Source organism: Mastacembelus armatus, chromosome 8, assembly GCF_900324485.2.
Source record: "Mastacembelus armatus chromosome 8, fMasArm1.2, whole genome shotgun sequence".
Classification (NCBI taxonomy): Eukaryota; Metazoa; Chordata; class Actinopteri; order Synbranchiformes; family Mastacembelidae; genus Mastacembelus; species Mastacembelus armatus.
Genome location: NC_046640.1, coordinates 18,287,832 through 18,304,920, shown reverse-complemented (window position 1 = coordinate 18,304,920; position 17,089 = coordinate 18,287,832). Strand labels below are relative to the sequence as shown.

The following is a 17,089-nucleotide window of genomic DNA, read 5'->3' as shown; positions in this document are numbered from 1 at the left end:
ACAGTAAATTAGACTGACTTTAAAAACTTAGAGTCTAACAAGAATTTCATCTTCAGAAAGTTTTCTTTCCATTTCATTTGTCACCAGTTTAGGAGCCTTCAGACCACTGATCTGACATATGACATTAAGACCACACATACACAAACTTGCTGTAAAAACAATCAAAGTTGACGTTTTTGAAAATCTTCAACTGGCACATGATTTTAAAATGACGTAAATGCACATATCCATCATATTAAAGGTCTTCACATTGTAAACATCATTTAACATTCATTCATTCATTCATTTTCTATACCCGCTTATTCCTGAACCAGGATCACAGGGATCTGCTGGAGCCTATCCCAGCTCTGTTTGGGTGAAAGGCAGGGGTACACCCTGGACAGGTCACCAGTCCATCACAGGGCCACATAGAGACACTCAAAGACAAAAAACCTCACACACTCACACTCACTCCTACGGGCAATTTAGAGTCACCAATCAACTTGACATACATGTTTTTGGACTGTGGGAGGAAACAGGAGTATCTGGAGAAAACCCACACAAGCACAGGGAGAACATTCAAACTCCACACAGAAAGGCCGGGTTGCAAACCCACAACCTTCTTACTGTGAGGCAACATGTAAAATTTAACCAAGAAAATGTCTTTAGTATAAATAAGTGTTGATATGTTTCCTGTGAACATTTCAGATTAGTGCTGGTCACAATATCAGGACACTGCTTTTATCTGTGATGTGTTAATTCACATTAAGATCCTGATTGTTGTTTGGCATCTTATAGCAGAACTTACTAACATTTTCACTGTAGTGACTTTATTTTTCTATAGGTGAATACATTTATTTACTTTACAGATGTAACATACAAATAACAACAGATCATCTATTTTCTGTCAAATGCAACCACAGGGGGGCACAATCCAGTGTCTTCATGTGCCAGTCCCAAGTCCGGGTAAATGCAGAGGGTTGTGTCAGGAAGGGCATCCAACGTAAAACCTAAGCCAAATCAAACATGTGAATCACAGATATGACTTCCACACCAGATCAGTCGCGACCCGGATTAACAACGACCGCCACTGGTGCTGTTAAGCTACAGGGTGCCAGTGGAAATTAGACTACTGTTGGTTGAAAAAGGAGAGGAGGAAGGCGTGTTTGTAAGCAAAGAGAGAAGAGGAAGGGCAGTAGTGAAGGAGTAGGGACTTTGAATGTAGGGACTTTGTCAGGGAAAACTAGAGAGTTGCCTGATATGATGGAGAGAAGAAAGGTGGATATCTTGTGTGTTCAGGAGACCAGGTGGAAAGGTAGCAAGGCCTATAGATTAGGAGCAGGGTTCAAGCTGTTTTATCATGGTGTGGATGGAAAGAGGAATGGAGTAGGAGTTATCCTGAAGGAGGATTTTGCTCGGAATGTTCTGGAGGTGAAGAGAGTGTCAGATAGGGTGATGAGTCTGAAGCTGGAAGTTGAAGGTGTGATGTTGAATGTTGTCAGTGGTTATGCCCCACAGGTAGGATGTGAGTTAGACGAAAAGGAGAAATTCTGGAGGGAGATGGATGAGCTGAATCAGGGTATCCCTAGTGGGGAGAGATTGGTCATTGGGGCACACTTCAACGGACATGTTGGTGAGGGAAACAGAGGTGATGAGGAAGTGATGGGTAAGTTTGGTATGCAGGACAGGAATGCAGAAGGACAGATGGTGGTAGACTTCGCAAAAAGGGTGGAAATGGCTGTAGTGAACACATTTTTCCAGAAAAGGGAGGAGCATATGGTGACATATAAGAGTGGAGGCAGGAGCACACAAGCTGATTACATCTTGTGCAGATGTTCCAACCTGAAAAAGATCAGTGACTGCAAAGTAGTGGTTGGGGAAAGTGTAGCCAGACAGCATAGGACGGTGGTGACTCTGGTGGTGAGGAAGATGAAGAGGACAAGGGCAGAGCAGAGGACCAAGTGGTGGAAGTTGAAGAAGGAAGAGTGTTGTGTGGCTTTCAGGGATGAGCTGAAACAGGCTCTGTGAGATCAGGAGGTTCTTCCGGATGACTCGACAGCTACAGTTAAAGTGATCAGGGAGATAGGTAGGAGGGTACTTGGTGTGTTATCTGGGAAGAGGAAAACAAATAAGGAGGCTTTGTGGTGGAATGAGAAAGTTCAGGAGTGTGTTAAGAGGAAAAGGTTAGCTAAGAAGAAGTGGGACACTGAGAGGACAGAAGAGAACAGACAGGAGTACAGGGAGATGCAGCGCAAAGTGAAGGTAGAGGTGGCAAAGGCCAAACAAAGGGCGTATGAGGATTTGTATGATAGGTTGGACACATAGATTGGTACAGGTTGGCGAGGCAGAGACAGAGATGGGAAGGATGTGCAGCAGGTTAGGGTGATCAAGGATATGGATGGAAATATGTTGACAGGTGCCACAAGTGTGATGGAAAGATGGAAGGAATACTTTGAAAAGTTGATGAATGAGGAAAATGTTAGAGATCCCAGAGTAGAAGAGGTGACTGTTGTGGAGCAGGAAGTAGCAAAGATCAGTAAGGATGACGTCAGGATGGCGTTGAACAGGATGAAGTGTGGAAAGGCAGTTGGTCCTGACGACATACCCATGGAGTTGTGTTTAGGAGAGGTGGCAGTAGAGTTTTTGACTGGGCTACTTAACAAGATCTTGGAGAGTGAGAGGATGCCTGGGGAATGGAGGAGAAGTGTACTGGTGCCCATCTTTAAGAACAAGGGGGACGTGCAGAGTTGTGGAAACTACAGAGGAATAAAGCTGATGAGTCACACAATGAAGTTATGGAAAAGAGTAGTGGAGGCTAGGCTGAGGTCAGAAGTGAGCATTTGTGAGCAGCAGTATAGTTTCATTCCAAGAAAGAGAACCACATATGCAATATTTGCTTTGAGAATGCTGGTGAAGAAGTACAGAGAAGGCCAGAAGGAGCTGCATTGTGTCTTTGTAGACTTAGAAAAAGTGTATGACGGTGCCGATAGAGGAGCTGTGGTTTTGTATGAGGAAGTCTGGAGTGGCAGAGAAGTATGTTCGAGTGGTACAGGACATGTATGAGAGCTATAAGACAGTGGTGAGGTGTGCTGTAGGGGTGACAGAGGAGTTCAAGGTGGAGGTGGGACTGAACCAAGGATTGGCTTTGAGCCCCTTCTTGTTTGCTGTGGTGATGGACAGGCTGACAGATGAGGTTAGACAGGAATCTAGCAAGCAGGTTGGAACGGGTGGAGGAAAGTGTCATGTGTGATATGTGACAAAAGAGTGTCAGCAAGAATGAAAGGAAAGGTGGACAAGACAGTGGTGAGACCAGCAATGTTGTCTGGTTTACAGACAGTGGCACTGAGAAAAAGACAGGAGGCAGAGCTGGAGGTAGCAGAGATGAAGATGTTGAGGTTCTCTCTGGGAGTGACGAGGATGGATAGGATCAGGAATGAGGACATCAGAGGGACATCTCATGTTAGATGTTTTGGAGAAAAAGCCAGGGAAGCCAGATTGAGATGGTTTGGACATGTTCAGAGGAGGGACAGTGAATACATTGGTAAAAGGATGCTGAGGTTAGAGCTGCCAGGAAGGAGGCCTAGAGGAAGACCAAAGAGGAGGTTCTCAGATGTAGTGAAGGAGGACATGAGGATAGTTGGTGTGGGTGAGGAGGATACAGAGGATAGGGTTAAATGGAGGCAGAGGATTCACTGTGGCGACCCCTGAAGGGAGCAGCCCAAAGGAGAAGAAGAAGATCTGTTTTCTGTTAAAGGTAAAATTTGTATCAGGGCAGTAAGAACAAAACTTTACATATTTAACATTGAGTTCTGTAAAGTTTTTGTTTGTAGCAAAAACTGTTTCTTATTCTGAGCATTACACACAATATTAGAAGAAAAATCAGATTTTACCACAGAAATAATTTTTTGAAGCCTATTCAAAACTTTTTTAATTCAGATTGAATGAAAACTTATTAGACTCAAACTACAACTTTCACTATATATTGACTGAAACAAGAAACGTCTATGATGACCAGTCTGGTTCACTCCTTCCTGAGAGGAGGAGTCAATGCAAAACTCAGATGTCTTCCACCTCTACTTATCTGACTGCAGAGAGGACGACAGAGAACAGTGGACACACAGTTTAACATGATGGACTATAGGACAGGACTGCTGCTTTTAACCATCTGCTGGGCAGGTGAGAAAATATCTGCAAAGCTTGAAATCAATCTGTTTTCAGGAAGGTGCAAACTTACCTCAACTGACTATTTTATGGTTTGTCTTGACAGGTGTTGATGGTCAGACTCTGACACAATCTGGACCAGTGGTTAAAAGGCCTGGAGAATCTCACAAATTGACCTGTACAGGCTCTGGATTAGATTTTGATGGCTACGCTATGCACTGGATCAGACAGGCTCCTGGAAAAGGACTGGAGTGGGTTGCAAAAATTAGCAGTGGTAGTAGCGACAAATACTACTCCCAGTCAGTCCAAGGCCGGATTACCATCTCCTGAGACAACGACAGACAGCAGCTGTATCTGCAGATGAACAGTCTGAAAACGGAAGATTCTGCTGTTTATTATTGTGCTCGACAGTCACAGTGACTGGAGTTGGTTCAGCAGCTGTACAAAAACCTACAGTAGTCTACTCAGTAGCCTGATGGGTTCTAGTAATTATGATAATATATTATTTTATTTTTTCTTGTTGCAGATCAAAGATGGTGCTTAAAAACACAAAGACATCCATAATGTAGTTTTACAATAATTACTTCAGTGTATTAAGGCTAAGACAAGAATGTACTTGTTTTATACCAGTGTTACCAAAAGCTCCTGTGCATTTTGGTTCTTGTGAGACTTTGATCAAAGATGAATGAAACAACTAATCCAGCTGTTATGAAGACTTCAGGGAGCCTGCTGTCTCTTCTCATTACTGACCTACATTAAATATATAATAAATATAGAATAAATAGCTAAATGAGTAAATCACACACTACAGTTTCATGTATATCTTTCAGAGAAGACAACTGCAATGAATTGAAACAATGTGGAATAACAAGACAATAAAGTAATTTATATCTGAATGAACATTAACTCTCTATGGGCTGAAACACGTTTCTTCCTCTAGATTCTTTAATCTTCACTTTAATCTTCACTAAGCTAAATATTTATATATTTTTGCAAAACAAATATTTTAAATTGTTCATATGATCCTGTCTAAACTAATAAATATAAGTTAAGAATAAGTAAGTGCCTAAAAAAAAAAAAAAAGCAGCAATTGGAAAATTCAGTGCTGATAAGATTAAACCTGTTTCCATTGCTGTTCACCATCATTGTTACTCTAGTGTTGATTTTAATATGCCTTCAATAATCCAGGAGTCATGTTAATATTAACATTGAAGTAGTAATGATATTTATTGTTTTTAATTACAGTAGGATGTATTTAAGTTTTTAAAAAGTAATTACAGTAACTTAGGAATTAATAGTTTTCAGGAACAGTTGAAGTAAATGCTGGGACCTTTCAACATGTTACAGTTTAATGTGCAATGAAATGAAACATTCATATCTAAGGCAGAGCTGATTTCCAGCCATGTTTTCACTGAACAATGAACCAACTATTATTAGATCTGATCACACCAACACTGTAGCTCTTATGAGTCTGATTCTATGCAAACTCAGTGACCTTCCTCATACCTATAAAAACCTCCAGTCAGACTGTCAGAGTAGTTCACACATCACTTTCATTAGAAAACATGTTTCCTGTTGCTCTGCTGCTGCTGTTGGCAGCTGGATCATGTGAGTCTCTAGATTTGACTTAGAAAATTGGTCTTTTTTACAGTGTCACTTGATAATTTGTCATAATATATTTATTATTTTTAACAGGTGTGAAATGTCAACACCTGACACAGCCAGCCTCTGTGACTGTGCAGCCAGGTCAACGTCTGACCATCACCTGTCAGGTCTCTTATTCTGTGAGTGACTACTGGACAGCTTGGATCAGACAGCCTGCAGGGAAAGGACTGGAGTGGATTGGAAGCGCACTTGTTGGATACACCACATATTACAAAGATTCACTAAAGAACAAGTTCAGTATTGACTTAGACTCTTCCAGCAACACAGTGACTCTGAACGGACAGAACATGCAGCCTGAAGACACTGCTGTGTATTACTGTGCCAGAGACTCACAATAACACAAACCGTCAGTAGACCTGAACAAAAACCCCTCAGTGTCTGAAAACCTGTAACATGAAGCCACCAGAGGAGGAGCCCTCAGACCACGAATGATTTCAGACCAGTTCACTGAGAAATGAGTCTTTACATATACTGTATACAGCACTGAAAATGAAAACAAAGACCTACAGGGGGCAGTAAAAAAATCTGACAAATGTCACTAAGATCAGTTACGACATTAACACACATACACAGACAAACAGGTGGACCCTGCAATAACACCAGGTCCAACTGGTTTATAATTTTTATATCACATCTTCTTTCCCTTTCGGCTGCTCCCTTCAGGGGTCGCCACAGAGAATCATCTGCCTCCATTTAACCCTATCCTCTGTATCCTCTACATCCAGACCAACTATCCTCACTACATCCAAGAACCTCCTCTTTGGTCTTCCTCCAGGCCTCCTTCCTTTTTATATCACATACATGCATGATATATCCACTATGAGATGAGATGAAATTAACTTTATTAATCCCAAAGGGAAATTCAATGGTCTGCAAACTATAAACACATTTAACCAATAAAATGTATTTAGGGCATATAATATATTAATATAAGCATATAAGCATTGAAATAATGTTCCATGTCTACATTTCAGATTACTACTGATCAATGTTTAACTAATGTCAGATGAATCATAAGATCAGGAAACTGCTTTTATCTGTGATGTGATAATTCACATGAGGATCCTGATTGTTGTTTGGCATCTTTTAGCAAAACTTACTAACATTTTAACTGTGATGACTTTGCTTTTCTATATTTAAATACATTTATTCACTTGGCAGATGTTCTTTTTCAATGCAAAATATAAATGACAACATTCATCTATTTTCTGTCAAAGGTCAAATTTGTATCAGGGCAATAAGAAGAAAACTTCATGTATTTATCACAGGAATAAACATTGAGTTCTGTAATGTTTTTATTTGAAGCAAAAATAGTTTTTTGTTTTTGTTCTGTCTGATCAATCAGTGTGTAGGCTGGAAGAGTTTACACAAAATATCATTAGACCAAAGATGAGATTTTACTACAGGAAATTAATTTTTGAAGCCTATTCAAGTTTTTAACCAAATCAGTTTAATCAAAAAAATATTTTGGCTGAAATAATGTTCATCTTACATTAATTGTCTGGCTGAAAAAAAAAAATGTCTATGATGATCAGCCTGGTTCACTCCTTCCTGTGAGGAGGAGTCAATGCAAAACTCAGATGTCTTCCACCTCTACTTATCTGACTGCAGAGAGGACGACAGAGAACAGTGGACACACAGTTTAACATGATGGACTATAGGACAGGACTGCTGCTTTTAACCGTCTGCTGGGCAAGTGAGAAAATATCTGCAAAGCTTGAAATCAATCTGTTTTCAAGAAGGTGCAAACTTACATCAACTGACTATTTTCTGGTTTGTCTTGACAGGTGTTGATGGTCAGACTCTGACAGAATCTGGACCAGTGGTTAAAAGGCCTGGAGAATCCCACACATTGACCTGTACAGCCTCTGGATTTGACTTTGGTGGCTCTTGGATGGGCTGGGTCAGACAGGCTCCTGGAAAAGCATTGGAGTGGATTGCTTACATTAGCAACGGTGGTGGTAGCAGCAAATACTACTCTCAGTCAGTCCAAGGCCGGTTTACCATCTCCAGAGACGACAACAGACAGCAGCTGTATCTGCAGATGAACAGTCTGAAAACTGAAGATTCTGCTGTTTATTATTGTGCTCGAGAGTCACAGTGACTGGAGTTGGTTCAGCAGCTGTACAAAAACCTACAACAGTCTACTCAGTAGCCTGATGGGTTCTAGTAATGATGTCATGTTTTTCCTCTATTTTATTTCATTTTGTTTTAATAAATAAACACTTTCCTCTACATGACACAAATTCATAAAGTCTGTCCCGAAGGAAATAACAACAATACACAACAATTATAACTTTTAAAATAATAACTTGTACAAAGACAAAGCCAAGAATATACTTGTTATATATAAATATAACCAAAAGCTTCTGTGAACATTTGTTCTTGTGAGATGAATGAAACAACTAATCCTGCTGTTAGAAACACTTCAGAGAGCCTGCTGTCTCATCTGATACTCACCTACATTATATAATTCACAAAACACGTCTGGCTCAATGAATATATTAAACACTACAGTTTCACTTATATACTGTGAAAATATTCAATAAAAAAGTATCTATAGCTGAATAAAACTTAAAGCTCCATTAGCAGAAAAGAACTAGTGCCTGCTTCCAGATTCTCTAAGTTGCGTTTTATATCTACATTTATCTGAATTTTTAACCATTTATGAAAAAGTCACGACAATTATTTAACAATATTAATATAATCATGTCTGCTGTCATAAGTTTTGTTTAAAACAAATAAAGAGAAATACAAGTTACTGCCTAAAACAACTGAAAATAATGTTAATTAGTTTCTATTTGCATCTATCATTGTTACTCTAGTGTTGATTTTAATATGTTCCAATAATCGAGGAGTCATGTTAATATTAACATTAAAAATAGTAGCAATCATATTTATTGTTTTTAATTACAGTAGGATGTATTTAAGTTTTTAAAAAGTAATTACAGTAACTTAGGAATAAATAGTTTTCAGGAACAGTTGAAGTAAATGCTGGGACCTTTTCAACATGTTACAGTTTAATGTGCAATGAAATGAAACATTCATATCTAAGGCAGAGCTGATTTCCAGCCATGTTTTCACTGAACAATGAACCAACTATTATTAGATCTGATCACACCAACACTGTAGCTCTTATGAGTCTGATTCTATGCAAACTCAGTGACCTTCCTCATACCTATAAAAACCTCCAGTCAGACTGTCAGAGTAGTTCACACATCACTTTCATTAGAAAACATGTTTCCTGTTGCTCTGCTGCTGCTGTTGGCAGCTGGATCATGTGAGTCTCTAGATTTGACTTAGAAAACTGTTCATTTTTACAGTGTCACTTGATAATTTGTCATAATATATTTTTTGTTTTTAAAAGGTGTGAAATGTGAACAGCTGACACAGCCAGCCTCTGTGACTGTGCAGCCAGGTCAACGTCTGACCATCACCTGTCAGGTCTCTTATTCTCTTGGCTACTACACAGCTTGGGTCAGACAGCCTGCAGGGAAAGGACTGGAGTGGATTGGAATGAAATATACTGGTGGTTCATACTACAAAGATTCACTAAAGAACAAGTTCAGTATTGACTTAGACTCTTCCAGCAAGACAGTGACTCTGAACGGACAGAACATGCAGCCTGAAGACACTGCAGTTTATTACTGTGCCAGAGACTCACAATAACACAAACCATCAGTAGACCTGAACAAAAACCCCTCAGTGCCTGAAAACCTGTAACATGAAGCCACCAGAGGAGGAGCCCTCAGACCACTAATGATTTCAGACCAGTTACTGAGAAATGACAGTCTTTACATATACTGCATACAGCACTGAAAATGAAAACAAAGACCTACAGGGGGCAGTAAAAAAACCGAACAAATGACATTAAGATCAGTTATGACATCAACACACATACACAGACAAACAGGTGGACCCTGCAATAACACCAGGTCAAACTGGTTTATAATTTTTATATCAAATCTTCTTTCCCTTTCGGCTGCTCCCTTCAGGGGTCGCCACAGCGAATCATCTGCCTCCATTTAACCCTATACTCTGTATCCTCCACATCCAGACCAACTATCCTCACTACATCCAAGAACCTCCTCTTTGGTCTTCCTCTAGGCCTCCTTCCTTTTTATATCACATACATGCATGATATATCCACTATGAGATGAGATGAAATTAACTTTATTAATCCCAAAGGGAAATTCAGTGGTCTGCAAACTATAAACACATTTAACCAAGAAGATGTATTTAGGGCATATAATATATTAATATAAGCATATAAGCATTGAAATAATGTTCCATGTCTACATTTCAGATTACTACTGATCAATGTTTAACTAATGTCAGATGAATCATAAGATCAGGAAACTGCTTTTATCTGTGATGTGTTAATTCACATGAGGATCCTGATTGTTGTTTGGCATCTTTTAGCAAAACTTACTAACATTTTAACTCTGATGACTTTCCTTTTCTATATTTAAATACATTTATTCACTTGGCAGATGTTCTTTTTCAATGCAACATGTAAATGACAACAGTTCATCTATTTTCTGTCAAAGGTCAAATTTGTATCAGGGCAATAAGAAGAAAACTTCATATATTTATCATAGGAATAAACATTGAGTTCTGTAATGTTTTTATTTGAAATTAAAATAGTTTTTTTGTTTTTGTTCTATCTGATCAATCAGTGTGTAGACTGGAAGAGTTTATACAAAATATCATTAGACCAAAAATCCTATGTTACCACAGGAAATTAATTTCTGGAGCCAATTCAAATTTTTAACCAGTTCAGTTTAACCAAAAAACTATTTGGCTGAAATAACGTTCACTATATGTTAATTGTCTTGCTGAAATATATAATGTCTATGATGACCAGTCTGGTTCACTCCTTCCTGAGAGGAGGAGTCAATGCAAAATTCAGATGTCTTCCACCTCTACTTATCTGACTGCAGAGAGGACGACAGAGAACAGTGGACACACAGTTTAACATGATGGACTATAGGACAGGACTGCTGCTTTTAACCATCTGCTGGGCAGGTGAGAAAATATCTGCAAAGCTTGAAATCAATCTGTTTTCAAGAAGGTGCAAACTTACATACACTGACTATTTTCTGGTTTGTCTTGACAGGTGTTGATGGTCAGACTCTGACAGAATCTGGACCAGTGGTTAAAAGGCCTGGAGAATCCCACACATTAACCTGTACAGCCTCTGGATTCACATTCAGCAGCTACGAAATGAACTGGGTCAGACAGGCTCCTGGAAAAGGACTGGAGTGGGTTGCTCTCATTAGCAGCGGTGGTGGCAGCAGCAAATACTACTCTCAGTCAGTCCAAGGCCGGTTTACCATCTCCAGAGACAACAACAGACAGCAGCTGTATCTGCAGATGAACAGTCTGAAAACTGAAGATTCTGCTGTTTATTATTGTGCTCGAGACTCACAGTGACTGGAGTTGGTTCAGCAGCTGTACAAAAACCCTGGAGTATTGATCTTGTTCATATATGTCTTGAGAAAAGAAGAAGGTTTTTTTTAATTTTACTTCACTTTACTACTGCGAAAACTGTGAAGGACCATCATTAATAACAATAACTATTAAACAAACTGTATATAAAATAATTTCCATAAAAAGAACAGCCTGCTGAAATTATTGTCTATATATTAAAAACTGTAATGCTAAAGGTATAAGAGAAATGTTAGTAACATTAATGTAGATTTGATTGCATGTAAAATATGTTAAAAAGTGGAGGTGAAGAATAATGTTGCAGTTTGTTTTATTAACACTAGAGAGCAGTGAGTGTAAAGTTTCTCTCAGCTTTTTCACTATAAAGACACAAACTCCAGTCAGCTCATTGAGCTTAACTGACAGACTGAACTAGACATTTGTATTGACATCACACAGAAACATGTAACTGCTGGATCAGTGACTACAGCTTCATCTGTTGCTGCTCATCATCTCACTCTGTCAACAAGATTTCTACATCAACTTCCGGAATGTTTAAGGAGCTGATGTTTATTCTTGTGTCTGGGACTTTGTATTAAAGCAGAATGAACAAATGATGAAAAACTTTCACTTCCTGGGCTATTGAAGGATAAAATTGTCTGCTTCTCAGATTTCTTCTCTTTCAGCACCTTATTAAGTAACCAAGCAGTTTTAAACTAAAGAATACAGTATGAAGTGTATGAAATGGACAATAGAATTTGTAACTTATGAATTCTTTTTTCAATTTCCTAGTTTTCTCATAAATGTGAAAATTAATCAAATATGCTCAAAAAAGGAGAAACAACATCTTTGTCATTGAGTCTCATATCTGTTTTTGTGATGAACACTGTGCATGGATATTTATGAAAGATGTACCCATGATATGACTGTACACATCCACAGTCCACACCAATAGAAGCCCCACCACCAACCATCATTACTGCCCTGACAGTCTGGTAGAAAACAACAACCTGTCACCTTCAGCTGTCACTCCAATCTGGTTCAAAGACTCTGGGCTCAGTGCCATGTTTCAAATAAATAAGAGGCCTTTGGTTTTTTTCTTCATGGAGGGAGAAGGGAGAAGACATTCTGGGGGATCTAGTCAGTGATATTTCCCATAATAACACTCCCTCTGTCAAACTGAAGTCATTGACACTGTTTTAGTAGTTTTCAGACAACAGAGCGAAACCATTTACAGATGTTACAGTTGGAACAAGAAACTCGTTGGTTTTAGTCTGAGATTTGTAGAAAAGTGAAAAAACAGAAAATCACGAGCCTCATTCTCTAAAATGTTTCTAAACTAAATATAAGGCATATGTTTATTTGATTCAATACATCTAAAGTAAACTTTTAAAATAAAGATGTTTATCATCAGCATGGAGTGCAGCCCCATTAACATACCACTGAGGTATGGCTGGGCTGTAAACTTACTTTTCACAGCAAATGAAAAATACTGAAACATACTGAGATCGCTCCATAATTCAAACCAACTGCAAACTGACAAGGATGAATCCTGTGTCTTTAATTATTACATTGTTTTAAGTTCTTCTCATATTTATATTTGATTTAACTTTTATAAAATAATAAAAACAATCTATAAATATATAAATGACATCACAGATGGAGGATGTAGTTTTTTATAAAACATTTGCAGTTTTTTTGCATCAAGGTTTCAGTTCCTGAGCTCCTGTTTCTCTGTATGTTTCTGTGTTCAAACATCTGCAGTGACCATTAAAAGTCCTTCATGCAAATCTGAAAACCAGACACAGCAAATTTAAGTTTTTATACACAATCCTATCAGATGTCACTACTCATTTTATGCAGCTAATAATTTAATTCAATTCAATACAATAAAATTTTACTTGCATTGAATTAAAATAAGAAAGTAAGAGCACAGATACATGAATAAACAATGCTGATACATTTTAAGTTAGAGTTTGATATATGAGGTGCTGACAGTTAAACAGATTTAAACAAACAATGTATACGTGGCTTACACAAAGATAACATCCTTGGTGGCTACTTCTTTTGTTCCATGGTTTCTATATTATCAGTTGTTTTAATGTAATGTATTATCAGTTGTTGTAATTATAATGAATATGTTTTCCAATAGTCATGATTTATATTACTATACATGGTATGACAGGTATTTCTATTTGCAATTACACTGCACATTTCATAAGGTTTGAAAAGAAAATACAATAAATTTATGAATCAATAGTTTATAATATCACTGATCAGACTCTTCTATTGGCTCTGGGAGGATCAGCATTAATGTTTGATTCTATGCAAACTTAGTGACCTTCCCTTTCACTCAGCTATAAAAACTTCACATCAGACTGTCAGTGCAGTTCACAGCATGTCAGTTGCAGCATAAACAATGTTGTCTGTAGCTCTGCTGCTGCTGTTGGCAGCTGGATCATGTGAGTCATCAGTTCAGTCAGTATTTCATGTTCTGCACTACAACCTGATGACTGGTGACACAAGATGTTTGTCTTTTTAACAGGTGTGAAATGTGAACAGCTGACACAGCCAGCCTCTGTGACTGTGCAGCCAGGTCAACGTCTGACCATCACCTGTCAGGTCTCTTATTCTCTTGGTTACTGGACAGCTTGGATCAGACAACCTGCAGGGAAAGGACTGGAGTGGATTGGAAGCAAAGCCACTAGTACTTTATACTACAAAGATTCACTAAAGACCAAGTTCAGTATTGACTTAGACTCTTCCAGCAAGACAGTGACTCTGAACGGACAGAACATGCAGCCTGAAGACACTGCTGTGTATTACTGTGCCAGAGAGCCACAATAACACAAACCATCAGTAGACCTGAACAAAAACCCCTCAGTGCCTGAAAACCTGTAACATGAAGCCACCAGAGGAGGAGCCCTCAGACCACTAATGATTTCAGACCAGTTACTGAGAAATGACAGTCTTTACATATACTGTATACAGTTCTGAAAATGAAAACAAAGACCTACAGGGGGCAGTAAAAAAATCTGACAAATGACACTAAGATCAGTTATGACATTAACACACATACACAGAGAAACAGGTGGACCCTGCAATAACACCAGGTCAAACTGGTTTCTAATTTTTATATCACATCTTCTTTCCCTTTCGGCTGCTCCCTTCAGGGGTCGCCCCAGTGAGTCATCTGCCTCCATTTAACCCTATCCTCTGTATCCTCCACATCCAGACCAACTATCCTCACTACATCCAAGAACCTCCTCTTTGGTCTTCCTCTAGGCCTCCTTCCTTTTTATATCACATACATGCATGATATATCCACTATGAGATGAGATGAAATAAACTTTATTAATCCCAAAGGCAAATTCAATGGTCTGCAAACTATAAACACATTTAACCAAGAAAATGTATTTAGGGCATATAATATATTAATATAAGCATATAAGCACTGAAATAATGTTCCATGTCTACATTTCAGATTACTACTGATCAATGTTTAATTAATGTCAGATGAATCATAAGATCAGGAAACTGCTTTTATCTGTGATGTGATAATTCACATGAGGATCCTGATTGTTGTTTGGCATCTTTTAGCAAAACTTACTAACATTTTAACTCTGATGACTTTGCTTTTCTATATTTAAATACATTTATTCACTTGGCAGATGTTCTTTTTCAATGCGACATATAAATGACAACAGTTCATCTATTTTCTGTCAAAGGTCAAATTTGTATCAGGGCAATAAGAAGAAAACTTCATGTATTTATCACAGGTATAAACATTGAGTTCTGTAATGTTTTTATTTGAAGCTAAAATAGTTTTTTGTTTTTGTTCTGTCTGATCAATCAGTGTGTAGACTGGAAGAGTTTTCGCAAAATATCATTAGACCAAAAATCCAATTTTACCACAGGAAATGAATTTCTGGAGCCAATTGAAATGTTTAACCAATTCAGTTTAACCAAAAAACTATTTTGCTGAAAAAACATTCACTATATGTTAATTGTCTGGCTGAAATATATAATGTCTATGATGACCAGTCTGGTTCACTCCTTCCTGTGAGGAGGAGTCAATGCAAAACTCAGATGTCTTCCACCTCTACTTATCTGACTGCAGAGAGGACGACAGAGAACAGTGGACACTGAACAGTTTAACATGATGGACTATAGGACAGGACTGCTGCTTTTAACCATCTGCTGGGCAGGTGAGAAAATATCTGCAAAGCTTGAAATCAATCTGTTTTCAAGAAGGTGCAAACTTACATCAACTGACTATTTTCTGGTTTGTCTTGACAGGAGTTGATGGTCAGAATCTGACAGAATCTGATCCAGTGGTTAAAAGGCCTGGAGAATCCCACACATTGACCTGTACAGCCTCTGGATTTAATTTTGGTGGCTCTTGGATGGGCTGGATCAGACAGGCTCCTGGAAAAGGACTGGAGTGGGTTGCTTACATTAACAGCGGTGGTGGCAGCAGCAAATCCTACTCTCATCAGATATGACAGTGCTTTAATCTACTACTCTCAGTCAGTCCAAGGCCGGTTTACCATCTCCAGAGACAACAACAGACAGCAGCTGTATCTGCAGATGAACAGTCTGAAAACTGAAGATTCTGCTGTTTATTATTGTGCTCGATAGTCACAGTGACTGGAGTTGGTTCAGCAGCTGTACAAAAACCTGTCAGTCATTTTGGATTGATGGACCAAAATCAGCTCACAGCTTCAACGTATTTTGTTTTGGATTAGGAACAACATGTCAAGTATTAATTTAGGAGCAATATACAGAATCAGTGGATCAAGGTGTGTACTGACGAACATTCACCAATCACCAACATAGATTTAACTAAAACACTGGTCCTGATAGAAAAAGAAGAATGAAACTAGTATTTACGCATTTTCTTTCCCTCTCTTTCTAATAGTCTCAGATTCTACACACACATGCACACACATGTTTCCATTATTTGTGAGGACTCTACATTGACTTACATTCACCTCCTCAAGATTTAACTATCACCACTACATGACCAATTGTAACCTGAATCTTAAACCCAGTTGTCTAGAACTACATGATTTACAGGGTGGGGAACAGCTGAGTCCCCACACTGTGATTGTGTATACAGGTTTCAGTCTCCAGAATGTGAGTAATATCAGGGGTGCTGGCACACACACATGCACATGAACAATACTAATTTTCTTTGTCAGTTACAATTTGAAGATAAAATTTAACACAAACAGGTTGGACCATTGCTCTAAAAGGGGAAGAAAAAATAATCAGAGAGACATACCCAGGCTGATGGAGTTCAGACTATTTAACAGACAGAAAAAATACAGTCCCTCTTTTGAAACGTGTATAAGAGCAGAGGTGGTTTTACTGGGTTTATCGGATATTAACACAGTTACTGATGATGTATTTGTCTTTAACTGATCCATGTAAATGTTGATCTTCATATACTAAATGCTCTTTTCATCTTGATTGATTGTGATTCTGATCAACACATTACAAATGATCATTATAAAATTACATTAATTATATTAATATTTATCACCATTAATTATATTATAAGATAATTATGTAATTACATTACATATAATTCTGATTCCAGTAGAAACACTTATGCAAACAGTGTGAGAGGACGTGTAGAAATCAGCAGAGATGATGGCAGCAACATGGTGTATCTGAGACTGTCTAATCTAAAACCAGAGGACTCTGCTGTGTATTATTGTGCCAAACACACACACTGACTCAGAAATACTGTAAATATATGAATTTGAATAATATTCACTAAAGACATTATGCCAATATCCATAAACACACACAGACACAAGCATACCAAGGTATGAAGATTATTCAA

At 38.3% G+C, this 17,089-nt stretch overlaps 6 gene segments (V, D, J or C); all 6 read left to right on the top strand.

Annotated features, from left to right (window-relative positions):
* The first annotated feature begins 4,100 nt into the window (after nt 1–4,100).
* On the top strand, nt 4,101–4,583 carry LOC113140404 (immunoglobulin heavy variable 3-30-3-like). The segment is given in 2 exon segments: nt 4,101–4,155; nt 4,247–4,583. Coding segments are annotated over 2 exon segments (273 nt in total).
* Nucleotides 4,584–5,549: 966 nt separating this feature from the next.
* On the top strand, nt 5,550–6,143 carry LOC113140366 (Ig heavy chain V region 5A-like). The segment is given in 2 exon segments: nt 5,550–5,748; nt 5,836–6,143. Coding segments are annotated over 2 exon segments (351 nt in total).
* A 1,188-nt stretch (nt 6,144–7,331) lies between these two features.
* Nucleotides 7,332–7,909, top strand: LOC113140331 (Ig heavy chain V region 914-like). The segment is given in 2 exon segments: nt 7,332–7,501; nt 7,593–7,909. Coding segments are annotated over 2 exon segments (366 nt in total).
* A 915-nt stretch (nt 7,910–8,824) lies between these two features.
* On the top strand, nt 8,825–9,492 carry LOC113140390 (Ig heavy chain V region 5A-like). The segment is given in 2 exon segments: nt 8,825–9,085; nt 9,173–9,492. Coding segments are annotated over 2 exon segments (345 nt in total).
* A 1,292-nt stretch (nt 9,493–10,784) lies between these two features.
* Nucleotides 10,785–11,830, top strand: LOC113140387 (Ig heavy chain V region 914-like). The segment is given in 2 exon segments: nt 10,785–10,833; nt 10,925–11,830. Coding segments are annotated over 2 exon segments (366 nt in total).
* Nucleotides 11,831–13,654: 1,824 nt separating this feature from the next.
* On the top strand, nt 13,655–14,442 carry LOC113140626 (immunoglobulin heavy variable 4-38-2-like). The segment is given in 3 exon segments: nt 13,655–13,697; nt 13,781–14,072; nt 14,409–14,442. Coding segments are annotated over 3 exon segments (369 nt in total).
* The last annotated feature ends 2,647 nt before the right edge of the window (nt 14,443–17,089 follow it).